The sequence below is a fragment of the Equus caballus genome, chromosome 2, assembly GCF_041296265.1.
Source record: "Equus caballus isolate H_3958 breed thoroughbred chromosome 2, TB-T2T, whole genome shotgun sequence".
Lineage (NCBI taxonomy): Eukaryota > Metazoa > Chordata > Mammalia > Perissodactyla > Equidae > Equus > Equus caballus.
This window is the reverse complement of record NC_091685.1, coordinates 59,442,753-59,458,721: the sequence shown is the minus strand read 5'-3', so window position 1 is coordinate 59,458,721 and position 15,969 is coordinate 59,442,753. Positions and strand designations below refer to the sequence as shown.

At 36.3% G+C, this 15,969-nt stretch overlaps 1 protein-coding gene across 3 annotated transcripts in view; it reads right to left on the bottom strand.

Moving 5' to 3' along the window:
• Positions 1–521: 521 nt before the first annotated feature.
• ADAM7 (ADAM metallopeptidase domain 7) overlaps positions 522–15,969 on the bottom strand; it is a 65,529-nt gene continuing 50,081 nt past the window's right edge. For all 3 annotated transcript variants that reach the window (XM_014737834.3, XM_070256226.1, XM_070256234.1), the window contains 7 exons: positions 12,822–12,902; positions 11,615–11,693; positions 10,984–11,089; positions 10,516–10,615; positions 4,122–4,184; positions 2,612–2,668; positions 522–1,577 (listed from right to left, as the gene is read on the bottom strand). In XM_014737834.3, coding sequence (XP_014593320.3) covers positions 1,533–1,577; positions 2,612–2,668; positions 4,122–4,184; positions 10,516–10,615; positions 10,984–11,089; positions 11,615–11,693; positions 12,822–12,902 — 531 coding nt within the window. In that variant the 3' untranslated portion in view covers positions 522–1,532. The remainder of the gene's footprint in view (positions 1,578–2,611; positions 2,669–4,121; positions 4,185–10,515; positions 10,616–10,983; positions 11,090–11,614; positions 11,694–12,821; positions 12,903–15,969) is intronic.

The window sequence follows — 15,969 nt, the reverse complement described above, 5'->3', positions numbered from 1 at the left end:
AATTAGAAACAAAAGAAATTTGGGGGAAAAATATCACCAGAAATCAGTGGAGCCCCAGGCAGAGGAAGTGGGTGGTGATGGTGAGTTCTCTGGCAGAGATGAGGGAACGATAACAAAAATAATGAATCAAGAAGGCTATCCTTTGAAAGGAGGAATAAGATATCACCCAAATGTATGCTGTTCACCAACATATGTACTGTTCAGGAGAATAGAAATATGTGACTGTTTTCTTTTGGACATCAGAGGATTGTTATTTGCTTTCATAAAGCTAGTATATATCAGATTTGGAATTTCTCTTTTTTCCTACAAATTTACATAAAATATTTAAAGAAGCTTCTTTTGCTTTAAGTACACATTTATCCGTATTCTTTCTTAAAGTGATGGTTTTAAGTAGAACAACAAAAGCTTATAGAACGCTGGCAGTATAAAGCGCTGAGCCGCTGCTCTCCTTGGCGGGTCTCAATCTCTCCTCTCATTACCCAGGCGACATAGCAACAAAGATTTCACCAAGAACAATCAGCTTTCTTCTTTGATTTGCAGCTTTTATTTAATTGAAACTGAAAATTTGCACTCAGCACTTGAAAACTATTTCAGTAAATAAAAAGATAATCGCATATAGCTTTAACAGTTAACGAAAAGAAAAGAAAGAACACAAGAGAACGCGTTGAGAAACATCAGGGTAAGAAATAGCTGGAGTCATTCCCAGGACAACCCCACAACCATAATCAGCCGGCAGGGACGGTGGAGAGGGCACCGAAGCTCCACGTTAAGTGCTCAGATCCATGTATTACAACGATCTCCCAAGCCCTTCAGGGGAGTTGGGAGTATGTCTTCTCTGTTGGAGTTAATTTCCTGAAATTCTTGTAACCCTCTGACTTCTCTGTCAGGTTCTTAAGGAATTCTAGGAATTTAGGAATTTAGAATCACCAGGGGCATTTCGCGTCCTCCTCGGCTGCCACCACAATTTTAAGAACTGTTCTCCAGTGGTGGGGACTGCTCTTCTGCCTCCTCCACTGACAGGGGCGGGAGGGCCAGCGCCTACTTTGCAAGAAACTGGTGAATCAGATGCCTTGCTGCACTGAATTCCTAGGCATTTCTGCAGGGGAAACTTTCATTTAAACCAGAATTAGTGGTAATCGTGTCATGTTCAAATTAAGGTAAATACTTTTATGCTCCCAAAGAAATAATATTTTATAAGCCGTGTTTTGCTTCTTAGACAAATTCTGCTGTAATTTACTATCCTCAAGGTTTTGACTCTTTTTTAAGTAACTAGATTAACATTTTCTAGGAAAACACTAGAGCATGGAGACTGTTTATGTCTGTATTAAGCTAAAGAGCATTTGAAAAACTATAAGGATTTTTTTGGGTGGCATATGTCTACGCTACAGATTATGAATTCTACAGTAAATATTACAGAAAGAAGTTGTTTTTCTTCAGCATTTTCTATCTGGATAAAGAACATTTGAAAAACTACCAGAAATTTGTGTAGCAAATATCTAGGGAAGGTTGTGAAGACCTTGCGTCCAGAATCCTCAACCCAGCCTCGCACAGCCATTTTGGACATCCAATTTCAAGCTCTAAATAGAAACAGATGGTTAAAAATGAGTTGCTTTCTGCAAAATCTATAAGCATATTATACTTCAGCTACTCATTTGTATCTACTAATTACAATAACCTTTCTGGATTCTGTTGTACGACATATATTCACATTTTTCCAGATCTCATTAGCCATGGCTAATTAAGCAGTTATTAAAAAATGAAGAAGCCTATCACAAAAGAAAAGAAAATCACTTTGTTTTTCATTCCAGGAAGCCAGTTTGTTTGTACTAAGGAGTGCCCTCTCCACTCTCCAATATGAGGCAGATTCATCACTGTGGATTGGAAGGACCATTAGAAACATCCTTCCTTCTCCATCTCAGTAGGGAGGGTGTATTGGGCAGGATTTCTTGTAAGGATGCTTTATGGGGGAAGCTTCATGTTAACCCAGTACCTTGTAGCAACTCAGCGAAAATCACGTTGAATGGATGCATGAAGGAGTGAAAACAAACACTCTGAGGTGTAGCCAACCAGTGCTCATTTTGTCTCCCTTTGACAAAAATCACAATTTTTTGATACATTTTCTAGAGTAGACATAGTCATTCAAAAGTGAAATGATCCCTTAGATACAGTCAGCTACTGATTTGGTAAGTGAAAACTTGAGTAAAGCAATAATGGAAAAAAACGGTTCCATTAGGAATGATACCCTTTCTGTAGTTACTATTATGTCCTTTAAAATACTTCATGAGAACCCATGGCTATGTATACTCTGGCCAAGAAAAGTTTGAGGAAGAAGTTTTGTTTTTGTTGTTATTTCTAAAATGTATTGCGACTCTGACACTGTTGAATTCTAGCTTGCTCCTTTGGTCAGGTTGAAAACTCTTGGACTGAAGCATGCTCTGATGAATTATCTGTTAGAAATTTTAGCATAACAGACAAAACAATTTCAACCTTCCTACTCTTCTGATAAGGACAGAGGATGTCTCTGGTCAATCAATGAGCAGGTAAAGAACACAAAAGGATGCTAGCATTTGAGAAATTTAAAAAGGGGGTACCATCCGTCACAGGAACCTACCACTTTGGCACTTTGATTGGGATCTGCGATTTCTCTTGGATCTTCACTTGCAGGTTTCTAGAAAATTAAATTTTGTTGTGTCAGGAACTGCACCAGATGTGACACATAGATCCACACACGCATGAGCGCATACACACACAGACCACCTCTTCCCGATGCACGAAAAATTTAAGAGAGTTTGTAAATTGCTGTGAGATGAGGGGGCATAGTTCTGGTTAAGCGAAGCTTTATCAGAAACCATTTTTCCTTGTAAACCTTTCTGTAATTTTCTCCAACAATATATTTGGTAAGAGACTGCCAAACATTTTTCAAGCATTAGGGCTTTCTTTAAAAAAAAACTCTATTAAAATCGCAGTAAAACCAATTTATAAAAATGGATTATGATGGTTGAGTGGGGTGTGGGGAGATGTGATCCTTCAGCTCCACTCTGACTGTAGAGCACATTCTGAGATCCGTGTGTGACAGGAGGATTCTGTGGAACTGCAGACTGAAAACTATCTTAATCACACTCTTTAGCCTTTAATAAAGAAAGCATAATGAGAATTTCTGATTTTAAAAATATACAGTTGAGAATCTTGGAGCATTCAGCACCTGCTTCTGAAGAAGTGTTCCACGGTGTGACCTTGAGGATGCAGATGTAGATACGGAGACTGCAGCAGTTGCCATGACCCTAGAGATCCTGTCATAGCTCTTTTTTGAGTCAGTCTCTACTGCACATGTGTGCTAATTTGGCTAATTTGCTGCTTTCTCTTCAATATTGATTCAGGGAATACACCTCCTCAATCAGTGGAAAGCCCTCAGGCTGATTGAGGCCTCATTGGAAGCTGTCGTTATGTTTCTACCCTGAGGATCAGGGCTGGGACCAGAGTGAGGGGAGTGAGACAGTCCTCTCAGGAGCAACATTTAATGGGCACATACAAGCTCAATATTCATGGTCAATAATGGGTTAATGCATTGTTTTTAAAAATAAATAAAAACTAAGTCCCAAGAATTCATGATGAACACAATGCCAATATTTTATTTTATTTTATTTTTTGAGGAAGATTAGCCCTGAGCTAACCTACTGCCAATCCTCCTCATTTTGCTGAGGAAGACTGGCCCTGAGCTAACATCCATGTCCGTCTTCCTCTACTTTATATGTGGGATGCCTACCACAGCATGGCTTTTGCCAAGCGGTGCCGTGTCCACACCTGGGATCCAAACCGGTGAACCCCGGGCCGCCAAGAATCGGAATGTGAGAACTTAACTGCTGCACCACTGGGCCGGCCCAATGCCAATATTTTCAATAAAGACAGTCTCTGACCAAACCCTTACATGGCTCGCTGTGCGCTTCTCACCCTAATCCCAGCCCTGCTGAGAAGTAGGAAGTGTCCTATTTCTGCCTCAAATCAGAGGGTTACATTATATTATTAAACCTTTTCAAGGAACCGACAAATGATTAAGTGGCATCAAAAGTATTCAAATGGACACAGACTAGCACAACCAACAGAAAGAAGGCAAGGGACCATACCAGTGTGATGTAGTGTGGACTTGAGAAACTAACTGGGAGTCTCTCCAAGGGCTCTGCAGTTCTCTGTTAGTGAAAAGACATATTATTAACCTGCAACTAGCATTCAAGCAAGTATGACTATTTCCCAAGCCCCCAAGATAAATTTTCCAGCCACCTTGAAATGCAGTCCTAGTAAGTGGACAAATACTGAAACACATGGAAACGATATTCTTCCCTAGCTTGTTCTCTTGTGATGGATGAGTCTAAGAACTTACCTATAAAGCAAACTTAAATATGAGAAGAGTGGGAGCTGCTTTATGTATTATGTATGAGTAGCACAAAGCAAGTCTGTTGGCCTCCAAATCTAATATCTCTAATTATTGGAATGCCTGAAACGCCACACCCAGCTACATCTCTTTGTACCCTGAAGGTCTTTGAGAGCCCCCAGAACTTACTGCTGTAATGCAGGTGTGGCTGGCCCAGGCTACCCTCTTTGAAGTGCTTTCTGCTAACCCCACCAGATGTTAATACAACTAGAAGCATGCCCAGTGGAAACCTAGCAGAAGTGCTGAGAGCCACGGGAAAAAAGAATCAAGCATAACTAATGTAAGAGGGACAAGACACCACAGACGGACCTTTCCCAAACCACAGTTTTGCTGAGAACTGGCCTTTGATGGGAAACTAATGTGTCAAACAAGCACTAGCTAAACCATTATTATCTATGTAATTTTATGACAAATAATACAAAAAGTCTAAACATGAGGTTCAAGGACCCCAACTCTCCTACACAACCTACATTTATAATATATTATGTTATATATTCTGCTAAAAGTGTATTTAATTTATTAATATACTCACAAATATTTATTAAGCTCCTACCCTAAGTTCCCTCATTTAACAAAAAACCTGAAGCCCTTAAGGATTTTGTATTCCAGAAATGTAACATATGTGCCCCAGGCTCTTTCTGAACCTCTGGTTGGCTTCTGTGACTATTCAGCATTGATCACACGCTCAGGCCACCTTCAGCTGACTCCCTTCTCTGGGAGGGCACCTATTTTGCATATTAATTTAAGAGAAACATAGTTAGGAAAGTAACTGCAACAGCATATGAAGCACAGTAGATAATTAACACATATTAAGTGCTAAATTTGTACCAAACACTTTACTAAGTACATTTACATACAGTTTCTTATTTAAACCTCAAGGAAATATATGAGACTGATCTTAGCACCCTGTGGTTTCATGTCAGAAAATCTCAGTTTAAGCTTAAAAAATTTTCTTACAGTATTTTCTGTCCATTTGGGTGGACAATTAAGTCTTGTTTTTAACCATCTTGGGGTCATGATTGGCCTAATAAAAACTACAAGTGGATAAAAATGATAAACTATCATATAACCAGAGAAGGATTACCTCTTCATCCCTAAATACTCCAGAGAAGCTCAGTCGAAGTATTTCTGCTATGATGTCATATATGTGTTCCTTGGGAGAGGGTGGGAGCATGTCCTGCAGCGTGTGCAGTAAAAACATGTAGGGCTTTTGGGACAGGTAAAGTTGGGGCAAAGCATTCAAAACCTCCAGAGCTGTATAACAAGACCACCAGTAACCAAAAACATCCTAATTTTACAATACTGGCACCATTATATTTTCACTGGGAATTTGCATATAACAAGGGTCAGTTGATACTTTGCCTCCAAATTTAAGTCTTATGTTCCCTCCTTCAAGACTTAGTTCCTAGTGGGCAGTTTCATTGGCATAATCTTATCAAGAATGCTTTCTTCATTGGACAATGTTTTTTTAAACTTATTATTAGTTTTTTTGAGGAAGATTGGCCCTGAGTTAACATCTGTGCCAATCTTCCTCTATTTTATGTGGGACATCACCACAGCATGGTTTGACAAGCAGTGCTAGGTCCATGCCCAGGATCCAAACCTGCGAACCCCAGGCCACTGAAGCAGAGTGTGTGAACTTAACCGCTATGCCACCAGGCCAGCCCAAGTTATGCTTTTTGGTGAGGAAGGTTGGCCCTGAGCTAACATCTGTTGCCAATCTTGCTTTTTTTTCCTCCCCAAAGCCCCAGCACATAGGTGTATATCCTAGTTGCAAATCCTTCTAGTTCTTCTATGTGGGATGCCACCAGAGCATGGCTTGATGAATGGTGTGTAGGCTTGTGCTGGGGATCCCAACCGGCAAACCCTGGGCTGTGGAAGTAGAGTGGTTAACTTAACCACTCGGCCATGGGGCCGGCCCCAACAATGTTCTTTTTAAAAGGGAATGGCTTTGTAGCTTATTAATCTGCCTGCTCATTCTTTTTCAGTGTGGTGAATGCACAGATCTTCACAGCTGTTGTTAAAGGCACTAAACAGGCCTCTACTTGCCAGGACTCTGCAGGATTGTCAGCTTTTTCTTACATCTTCATATATTATAGACAAGGCTGTTATTTTAATAAACATTTTCCTTTGGTGTAAAATATACACAAAGAAATGCATAAATCCAAAGTGTAGAGGTGGATGAATTTTCACAAATGAGCATATCTGGGTAGCCAAACCTGAACCAGATCAAAAAATAAAACTCTAGCACCCCCTCTGAAGAGGCTCCCTCCCCTCTGGTAACTGCTACCCTGACTTCTAATACCATAGATCAGCTTTGCCAGTTCTTGAAGTTGATGTAAGTTGAATCATACAGCTTGCTTATGGATTTGGCATCTTGTTTAACAGTATGTTTGTGATAATACATACAAACAACAGCATGTTGTAGATGTCAGTAGCTAATTTACTATTCTTTCCCTGTAATGTTCCATTTGGTTGTCTAGTGGTTAAGCATCATTGCCCTCACTGCCAGGGCCCGGATTGATTCCCTGTCAGGAAACCACACCGCTGGTCTGTTGGTTGTCATACTGTGGCAGCTGTGTGTTGCTGTGATGCTGAAAGCTATGCCATCGATATTTCAAATACCAGCAGGGTCACCCATGGTAGACAGCTTTCAGGGGAGCTTCCAGACTAAAACAGGCTAGGAAGAAGGACTGGCTGCCCACTTCCAAAAAAATTGCCCATGAAAACCCTGTGAATAGCAGTGAAGCATTATCTGATACAGTGCTGGAGGGTGAGAGGATGGCACAAAAAGATCCAACGGGATTCCGATCTGCGGTGCACAGGGTTGCTAGGAGTCGAAATCAATTTGACAGCACTAACAACAAAAGTGTTCCAGTGTGTGAATATATAGCAATTTGTTCACCCCTTTTGCCTTTATTGGGCCTTTAGATCATTTTCACTTTTTGCAAACAATGCTGTTGGAACATTATTGTAAATGTTTTCTGATGTACACATTTCTGTTGAGTGTATTCATATGACAGGAACTACCAGGTAGCAGGGTATGTGTAGGATCAGTTTTAGTATATAGTAATAATTTTCCCCATTGATAGTACCATTTAAACTGTCATTACATTTTATGAGAGTTTTCTGTCCACATCCCAACTGGTGATTGGTATTATTGTCCTTTACTTATTTTTAATCATTTCGTGGGAAAATACAATACAGGTAGAAAACACAAAACTGATTCATGGCTTAATAAACCATTTAGGGTACATATCTTTGTAATCACTGCATTGGTTAAGAAATAAAACTTTGCCATTTCAAATTTCCTATCACTATTGCCACCCTCTTCCTCCCCCACAAATTAGTCACATTCTTAACTTAAAATAATGAACTCTTCCTTGCATATCATTGTACTTTTACCCCCAAATATTTATCTCTTGACACTATAATTTAGTCTTGCACATTTTTAATTTTAATTTTTTACAAGACAAAGATGTGCATATATTTATGCGTATACTGCAGTCTGAGTTAATTTTATCTATGGTTCAAGGAATGGATCTATGGATATCCAGTTATTCTATCACTATTTGTGAAAAAACTATTCTTTCTCTATTGAGTTTCCTTTGCACCTTTGTGAAAAATCAATTGGCCATATATGTGTGGCCTCCATTTATTTAGGTCTTTTAAAATTTTCCTCAGCAATGTATTACGATTTTTCATGTACAATTCTGGCTAACATTTTGTTATATTTACCCCTAAATACTTCATATTTTTGAGATATTTCAAATTATATTTTTGATTATATTTTCACATTGTTGCTAGTATATAGAAATACAATTTGTTTGTTTGTTGTCATTTTATCCTGTAACTTTGCTAAATTCATTTATTTGTTTTACCAAAAATCCTGCTGATATTTTGATTACTATTGTTTTGAATCTATAGGTCTGTTTGAGGAGACTTGACAACCCAGCTATAGTGGGTTTTCTGACTCAAGAACATGCATTTCACTCCATTTCTATTGGTGTTGTTTAATTTTTCTCATCAATGTTTTGTAGTTTTCTACATACAGGCCTTGTACATCTTTTGTTAGATTTACCCCTAAGTATCTCATATTTTTAATGCTATTGTAAAAGCTATTTTGTTATTTCATTTTGTTTTTTGGATTATTCATTGCTAATATATGGAAACACAATAGATTTTTGTATGCTGATTTGTATCTTGAAATCTTATGAAATTCGTTTTATTCACTATAGGATTTTTCTACAGATGATTGTGTCTTCTGCAAATCAAAAGAGTTTACCAGGGCCAGCCCCATTGCCTAGTGCTTAGGTTTGGCATGCTCTGCTCCAGTGGCCCAGGTTCGTGGGTTTGGATCCTGGGTGCAGACCTACACCACTTGTCAGCTGTGCTGTGGTGGTGTCCCACATACAAAATAGAGGAAGATTGGCACAGATGTTAGCTCAAGGACAATCTTCCTCAACCAAAAAGAGGAAGCTTGGGGACAGATGTTAGCTCAGGGAGAAACTTCCTTAGGAAAAAAAAAAGTTTACCTCTTCCTTTACAATTTTTTTTTTTGCCTTATTGTAATGGCTGCAATATCCAGTAAAATGTTTAATAGAAGTGGTGGGAGTGGGTATCATTGCTTTGTTCTTCATATTAGAGGAAAAGCAGTTGGTCTTTTGCCTATAAATATGATAATAGCTGTATTTTGGGGAGTAGATCACTTTTATCAGTTTCAGGAAGTTCCTTTATATTCCTCTTTCACTGAGTTTTGCCAGGAATAGATATTAGAATTTTTTTAAATGCTTATCCAGCATCTATTGAGATGATGACATGATTTTACTCTTTTAGTCTGATAGTACAGTGAATTAGCTTGATTGAGTTTTTGAATGTTAAATTTGCCTTGCATTCCTGGGATAAACCCCACTTGGTCACAATGCATTATCCTTTTTACATATTGTGAGATTCAACAGGCAAAAATTTAATAATAATTTTCATACTTATGTTTACTACAACTATTGGCAAGTAGTTTTTTTTGTTGTAATGACTTTGTCTAGGTGGGTAACAGAAATATATTGTCCTCATAAAATGAGTTAGGAAGTAACCATTCTCTCCCATTTTCTGGAAGATGGGAGAAATAAACTCTCTGGAAGAGTTTATACAGAATTTGTAATTTTGTCATTAAATTATTTGTAGTTAAATATTTTTTGTCATTAATACTGACAGAATTCATCAGTAAAGCTGTATGGGCATAATATTTTTCTTTATTAGTTACAGGGATATTCAGGTTATCTATTTCTCTGTGGGTAAGCTCTGGTGATTTGTAACTTCCAAAAAGTTTAATATTTCATTACACTGTCAAATATATTGAAATAATGTTTTTTCATAATATTCTCCAATTGTCAATTTAATAAGTGTATAATCTGCTGTGATGTTACCTTTCTGACAGCTGATAGTCTGTGCTGACTCTCACTTTTTTCTGATCAGTCTGGCTGGAGGTTTATAAGATTTATTAATCTTCTCTAAAAAGTAGTTTTTGCTTTCATTGATTTTTCTCTGTTATTTTTCTATTTTGTATTTCATTGGTGACCAATCTGATATTTCTTTTTTCCTGTCCTCTACTTTCATTGAGTTTCATTTGCTTTACTTTTTCTAGTTTCTTAAAGTGAAAGCTAAGGTCATTGAACTGATATCTTTTTTATTTTCTAACATAAGCATCTAGTGCTATGAATTTTTCTTTTAATTACTAATTTTAGTTTCCCACAAATTAGATACTTTGTGTTTTATTTTCTTTAATTCTTTCACATTTATTTAGACTTCTTTATGTCCCAGAATATGGTTTATGTTTGTAAATTTTTTCCAATAGTGCACAAATCAATATTTTATTTAACCAATATGTTCTGCTCTGAAATAGTGCCTTGGTTTGCTTGAGTCCTGCCATCCTCTCCTTCCCCACTTGTAGATTGCAGGCTTCATTGGTGTGGAATCGTGTTAGACTGTTCTGCATCTCCCACCTCACTTAGCTTAGGGCTAGTTCCACTTCAAACACATATGCAACTACTTTTTAATCAATTAATTGACTATTTCAAATGAAATTTTCTTACATGTAGGGGATGAATATTGGTTAAGATTGCCTCGGTCCTTGTCTCGGGCTCATCAGCAAGGTATCCCTTGTTCTCCACTCCCAGTGTATCTCCAGGTGTGCTATCAAGAAGGAAATTAAATATTGACACAAGCTATGAGATAAGCCTGTGGTTACTATTAAATCATCTAGGAGATTTTTAAAAGACTGGTACTCAGATTACACCGTATAAAAATTAGATCTGAGGGAGGAACCAAAATTGGTATTCTTTTGAAGAATCTCCTGTGATTCCAATGTGTAGAAGGTTTGGGAGCCCTTGGGACAAGCATTAGCAAGAGAACAAAGTATGTAAAAGCTTGACTTACTGCTACTCTTACTTAGTCTTCAGCAAAGGGCTTATACTTCTACCCCATCAAGTATCCTCTATGGCCACAAAGCTTACATATTCTCAGTAATTGTCCCTTTCAACACATAGGAGATATAGACATACCTCTGAACTTGCTTCAACTTAATACAGTTCTGGTAACGAATTAATAATGTGACCACCGCAACACTGATAATAACCAGGACAAGCACAACAACCAGGATGGAGATATCTGCAACATTAAAAATATGAATTTCAGCCAAAATATCAACTTTAGGACAGTGGAATGTTAACATTTAACTGAGCTGTTATAGTCCTGCTTCTCACTTCCTTAAAGGACTTTAATCCCCTCTCCCCTCAATTTTTTTTATATAAAGTAAAAGACCAAAACATTATACAAATTATCATCTGTATTAGCAATTGACACGCCACCCAAGACTCCATTATGTTTAAGAGACCCACAATCAGCAGGGAAAGCTTTGATAGTTAATTACTAACTGACTACAGAAAAGGCGTGGTTGTGTTATGGGTTCTTAGAAGATCTAATCTAAATTTAACTGGTAGAATTTACGCTAATTCTAAAAAGCAATTGTAGTAAGTTCAAATTTGGGTATTTAAATATGCAAACTAATAAAAACACCATACAAATCCATACAGAAACACAATATATGTGTAGTAGACTTGGAAAATAAGAAAAAAATTTTCTCACTGGCTAGACTTTTGATATATGCAAGATATGATATTGTAGGATGCTCACTGGTAACATTTAAGGTTTCCTCCCAGTCCACAAGTGTCTGTTCTTCCTCACACTGGCACTCGAGCTCATGGCCATCTACCTGGAAGAGCAGTCAATCGTAGAACTTTATGAAATGCCTGCCGTAAGCTTGTGTTTTGCACCTCACCAGCTTGGTGCTAGTTCTACATCAGATGCATACATACACACATACAAACTTTTTATTGATTAATTGACTAAACTGCAACTTAGCAATGCAAAAGCAATGTTGGAAAAAAAAAAAAAGCAAACAAAATGCAAGAAGTAACCACATTTGAAGACAGGCTTTGGCAAGAGAATGATTCTGACAAATTCAAAACCAGATGGACAAGACGACTTGACTTATCTTTCCAGAAGGCATTGATATTAAATGAACAGCCCCTGCTAGAGTTGGACATATCATAACCAAACAGCAGACTTTAACTAGGCTTAGTAATAATGAGATAATATTAACATGGGAAAAAAGTGATGGCACAATGTTTAGTTCATCAAAGAGCATTGCATAATGGTTAAGAACACACACTCTTTCTGTTTAAATCTCAGCTTTTCCTTTCACATAAGATCAGTGTGACTCATTTTTCATCTGTAAAAGTGGGTATAGAAATAATACTCACCTTTTAAGGCTGTTACGAAGCTTTTAAAATTTAATATATGTGTAAAGTATTTGAAAGAGTGCCTGATACATATACAACTCTATTGAAGTGTTACTGATTAATTGGGCTCGGGAAAGATGCTACCCACAAACACAAGCTGCTAGGTACTGCTAGTATTGAACAGTGTTTACTGAGCAAAAAATCCATATAATTTTTTTGTGGTTTCCTCAAAAGTTTTGGGCTAATGTTTACATTGATGTAACTTAACTATAAGTGACATTATGATAGATCAAACTTTAAACTTTTGGTTTAAACTTCATATACACATAAATTACTGGGTTTCTAGAGTAACAGTCCAATGATAAAACATATACTTGTGATACTGGTAATTTCTATGTTTAATACCTGGTTTGGATCTTTGGATCAATTTTATTGGTGTTACATGAAAAAAATGGATCCCAAATGTATATTTGACTTAAAAATCACCAGACACACATGCACACACACACACACACACACACACACACAGGTTCAGGAATGAAGTCCTATGTTAATAAATGACTGGTAAGACATTATTTTAAAAAAGAATAAAATCTTACAGCATTTTCATTGCACTGAGAGGAGCAGTTGGTTGAATTGTAGGCCTTTTCAATATTCACACATTCACCATTGCTGCATACCTAGGAATGAAGCAACCAATCTCAATCAGAAAGACTTGCTGTCAGAATTTACATGATTTTTTCTATTGCGAAAAACCACATGTAGAATATTCTGTGGCAGAAGAAATCCTCTTTGAATGTTTGATGGATGTTTGAAAATAATGTACTATGCATTCAAATATTGTTATATACAAACTCGTTAATTATTAAAATGTCTATACTTTTATTAATTCTCCAAATGTTAATCTATGCAAAATTCTACCACTATAATTGCAACGTTTTCTTCTATTATTTATATCAAGTTTCTTAATGTGCTATGTCACACTTATTGATTAGTATATGTCTAATCATCCTTGCATCCCATGGATAAATCCCTCTTGATTGTAGTGTATAATCTTTTTAATGGGCTGTTGAATTTAGTTTGCTAGTGTTTTGTTGAGAATTTTTGCCTCTATGTTCATCAAGGATATTGGCGTATAATTTTCTTTTCTTATAGTTTCCTTATCTGGCTTTGATCTGAGGATAATGCTGGCCACATAAAATGAGTTTGGAAGTGTTCCCTCCTCTTCAACTTTTTGAAAGAGTTTGAGAAGGAATGGCACTAATTTTTTTTTAAATTTTTGGTAGAATTCACCTGTGAAGCCATCTGATTCTGGGTTTTTCTCTTGTGGGAGATTATCAATTACTGATTCAATCTGCTTACTCACGTTGTTCTGTTCAGATGTTCTATTTCTTCACCAATTAGTCTCGGTAAGTTGTATGTTCCTCGGAATATATCCATTTCTTCTAAGTATTCAGCTTGTTGCTGTATAATTGTTCATAGTATCTTCTTATGATCCTTTGTATTTCTGTGATATCAGTTGTAATATCTCCTCTTTCATTTATAATTTTATTATTTGAGTCCACTCTCTTCTTTTCTTCATCAGTCTACTTAAAGTTCTGTCAATTTTCTTTGTCTAAAAAACCAAATCCTTAGTTTTGTTGATATTTTCTATTGTCTTTCTTGTCTCTATTTCATTTATTTCTGCTCTATAAATCTTTGTTATTTCCTTCCTTCTGCTAATTTTAGGCTTAGTGTTTTTTTCCCCTAGTTTCCTGAGGAGTAAAGTTAGGTTGTTTACTTGTGATCTTTTTTCTTTCTTAATGTAGGCTTTATTGCTATCCAGTTCCGTCTTTGAACTGGTTTTTCTTCATTCCGTAAGTTTCGTTGTGTTTCCATTTTTTTTTTTTTGTCCAAGATACTTTTTGAATGCCCTTTTGATTTCTTCTTTATTCATTGGTTGTTCAAGAATATATTGTTCAGTTTCCAAATATTTGTGAATTTTCCAATTGTCCTCCTGTTACTGATTTCTAGTTTCATACTATTGTGGTCAGAAAAGATATTTGATATTATTGTGGTCTTCTTCAATTTGTTAAGACTTGCTTTGTAGCCCAAAATATGATCAATCTTGGAAAACATTCCAAGTGCACTTGAAAAATGTGTGATTCTGCTGCTTTTGAATGGAATATTCTGTATATATATCTTAAGTCCAATTGATCTATAAAGTTATTCAAGCCCACTGGTTCTTTTTTGATTTTCTGTTTAGATGATTTATCAGTTGTTGAAAGTGGGATATTAAAGACCCTTATTATTATTGTACTGTATTTCTCCCTTCTGTTTGGTTGATAATTGCTTTGTATATTTAGGTTCTCCAATGTTGGATGCCTATATACTTAACAATTGTTATATCCTCTTGATGAATTACACCTTTATCATAATATAGTGATCTTTGTTTCTGTAACAGATTATGATTGAAAGTATATTTTGTCTGATAGCCACTCTTGTTCTCTTGTGGTTGCCTTTTGCATGCAATACCTTTTTCATCCTTTTACTTTTAGCCTATCTGTGTCATTAAAAATAACATCTATCTTGTAGGCAGCATATTGTAGGATCTCTCTTTTTTTAAACCTATCAGTCACTCTGTGTCTTTTGATTAAATGTTAATCCATTTAAATTTAATGTAATTATTGATAGCTAAGGATTTACTACTGTCATTTTGTTAATTGTTTTCTGACTCTTTAGTAATTTCTTTGTTGTTTTTCCCTCTCTTGCTATCTTCCCTTGTGATTTGTTGATTTTTTGTAATGGTATGCTTTGATTCTTTTCTGTTTATCGTTTGAGTATCTACTAGAAGTTTTTTTCCCCTCTGGGTTACCATGAGGCTTACATAAAATATATTATACTTGCATTAGTCTACTTTAAGATGAGAACAACTTAATGTCAATTGCATACAAATACTCTACACTTTTACTTCTCTTCACCCCGTATTTCATGCAGTTGATGTCACAATTTACATCTCTTTATATTGTATATCCATTACCAAATCATTGTATCTATAGTTATTCTTATATTCTTGTCTTTTAACGTTTATATTAGAGTTAAAATTGATTTACATACCACCATTACAGTATTAGAGCATTCAGAATTTGACTTTATATTTACCTTTACCAGTGAGCATTATACTACAAATGTTTTCATGTTGTTACTTAGCATCCTTTCGTTTAAGCTTAAGGAACTCCCTTTAGCACTTCTTGTAGGGATAGTGGTGGAATTCCCTCAGATTTTGTTTGAGACTGTCTTTAACTCTCCTCCCTTTATGAAGGATAATTTTGCTGGTTGTAGTATTCTTGGTTAGCAGTTCTTTTTTCTTTTAGTGCTTTGAGTATATCATCCCATTCTCTCCTAGCCAGCAAGATTTCTGTGGAGAAATTTGCTGATCATCTTATAGGCATTCCCTTGTATGTGATAAGTCGCTTTTCTTGCTGCTTTCAAAATTTTCTCTTTGTCTTTGACATTTGACACTTTGGTTATAATGTGTTGCAGAATAATCTTTTTGGATTAGTCTTGCTTGAGGTCCTTTGAGATTCATGAATTTGAATGTCCATATCTCTCCCAATATTTGGGAAATTTTCAGCCATTATTTATTTAAATAAGCTTTATGCCCTTTTCTCTCTCTTTTATCCTTCTGAGACTCCCATAATGCTTATATTCATTTTCTCATTTGTGTCCTATAAGTCTCATATGCTTTTTAAACTATTTTTCATTCTT